This window comes from Trichinella spiralis (assembly GCF_000181795.1).
Source record: "Trichinella spiralis strain ISS 195 chromosome Unknown Scfld6720, whole genome shotgun sequence".
NCBI classification, from domain to species: Eukaryota; Metazoa; Nematoda; class Enoplea; order Trichinellida; family Trichinellidae; genus Trichinella; species Trichinella spiralis.
Window position 1 is genome coordinate 315 of NW_003533659.1, and position 603 is coordinate 917.

At 43.3% G+C, this 603-nt stretch overlaps 1 protein-coding gene across 1 annotated transcript; it reads right to left on the minus strand.

Moving 5' to 3' along the window:
* Window positions 1-227: 227 nt before the first annotated feature.
* On the minus strand, window positions 228-564 carry Tsp_15881 (conserved hypothetical protein; the record flags this gene model as incomplete). Its single annotated transcript, XM_003366021.1, has 1 exon — window positions 228-564. A coding segment is annotated over one exon (337 nt), but the record flags the coding sequence as incomplete, so codon positions are not given.
* Between the last annotated feature and the right edge of the window lie 39 nt (window positions 565-603).

Sequence of the window (603 nt, forward strand, 5' to 3'; positions counted from 1 at the left end):
AGTAATAATAATTGAAACGTGCAATTTTGCATAGTACATTCGAAAAGCATGTGCTCGAATACAAACGACATTGCTCATACGAACAGGTGGAGTTGCATGCTAAAAACTGAAATATTAAAGTTGAAATTGTGGAATAAAAATAAGAGAGAGAGAGAGAGAGAGAGAGAGAGAGAAAGAGAAATTGGTGGAAGCGAATACTGCTGAAACATCGAGTGCAATCAAGCGATTCAAGAATTGGCAGCGTCCATGATGAGAAAATCTCGCACGGATTTGGTGACAAAATCTTCCAAGTTGTAAATGTAAGAGCACATGATCGTACAGTTGGGGAAGTGGAACTCTTTGCAGATGTAACAAGCGGCTCTGGCCATTTCGGCTGTCTGGAAAGTGACAATGGCCACGTGTGGATTTTCCTGGCCTATTTCCATGTGCAGCACTTTGCCATAGGAGGAAAAGTGGCTGAACAAGTGCTCCGTCGTCGTGCCTCCGTTGAATATTTGGTTTTGTGTAAGCAGGAGGTTGAAACCTTCAGACGACGATGCTATATCTCGATGCTGTTGCTGTTGTCTATACCAAAAACACTGCAGCGCACCACCTGTTCCTCAC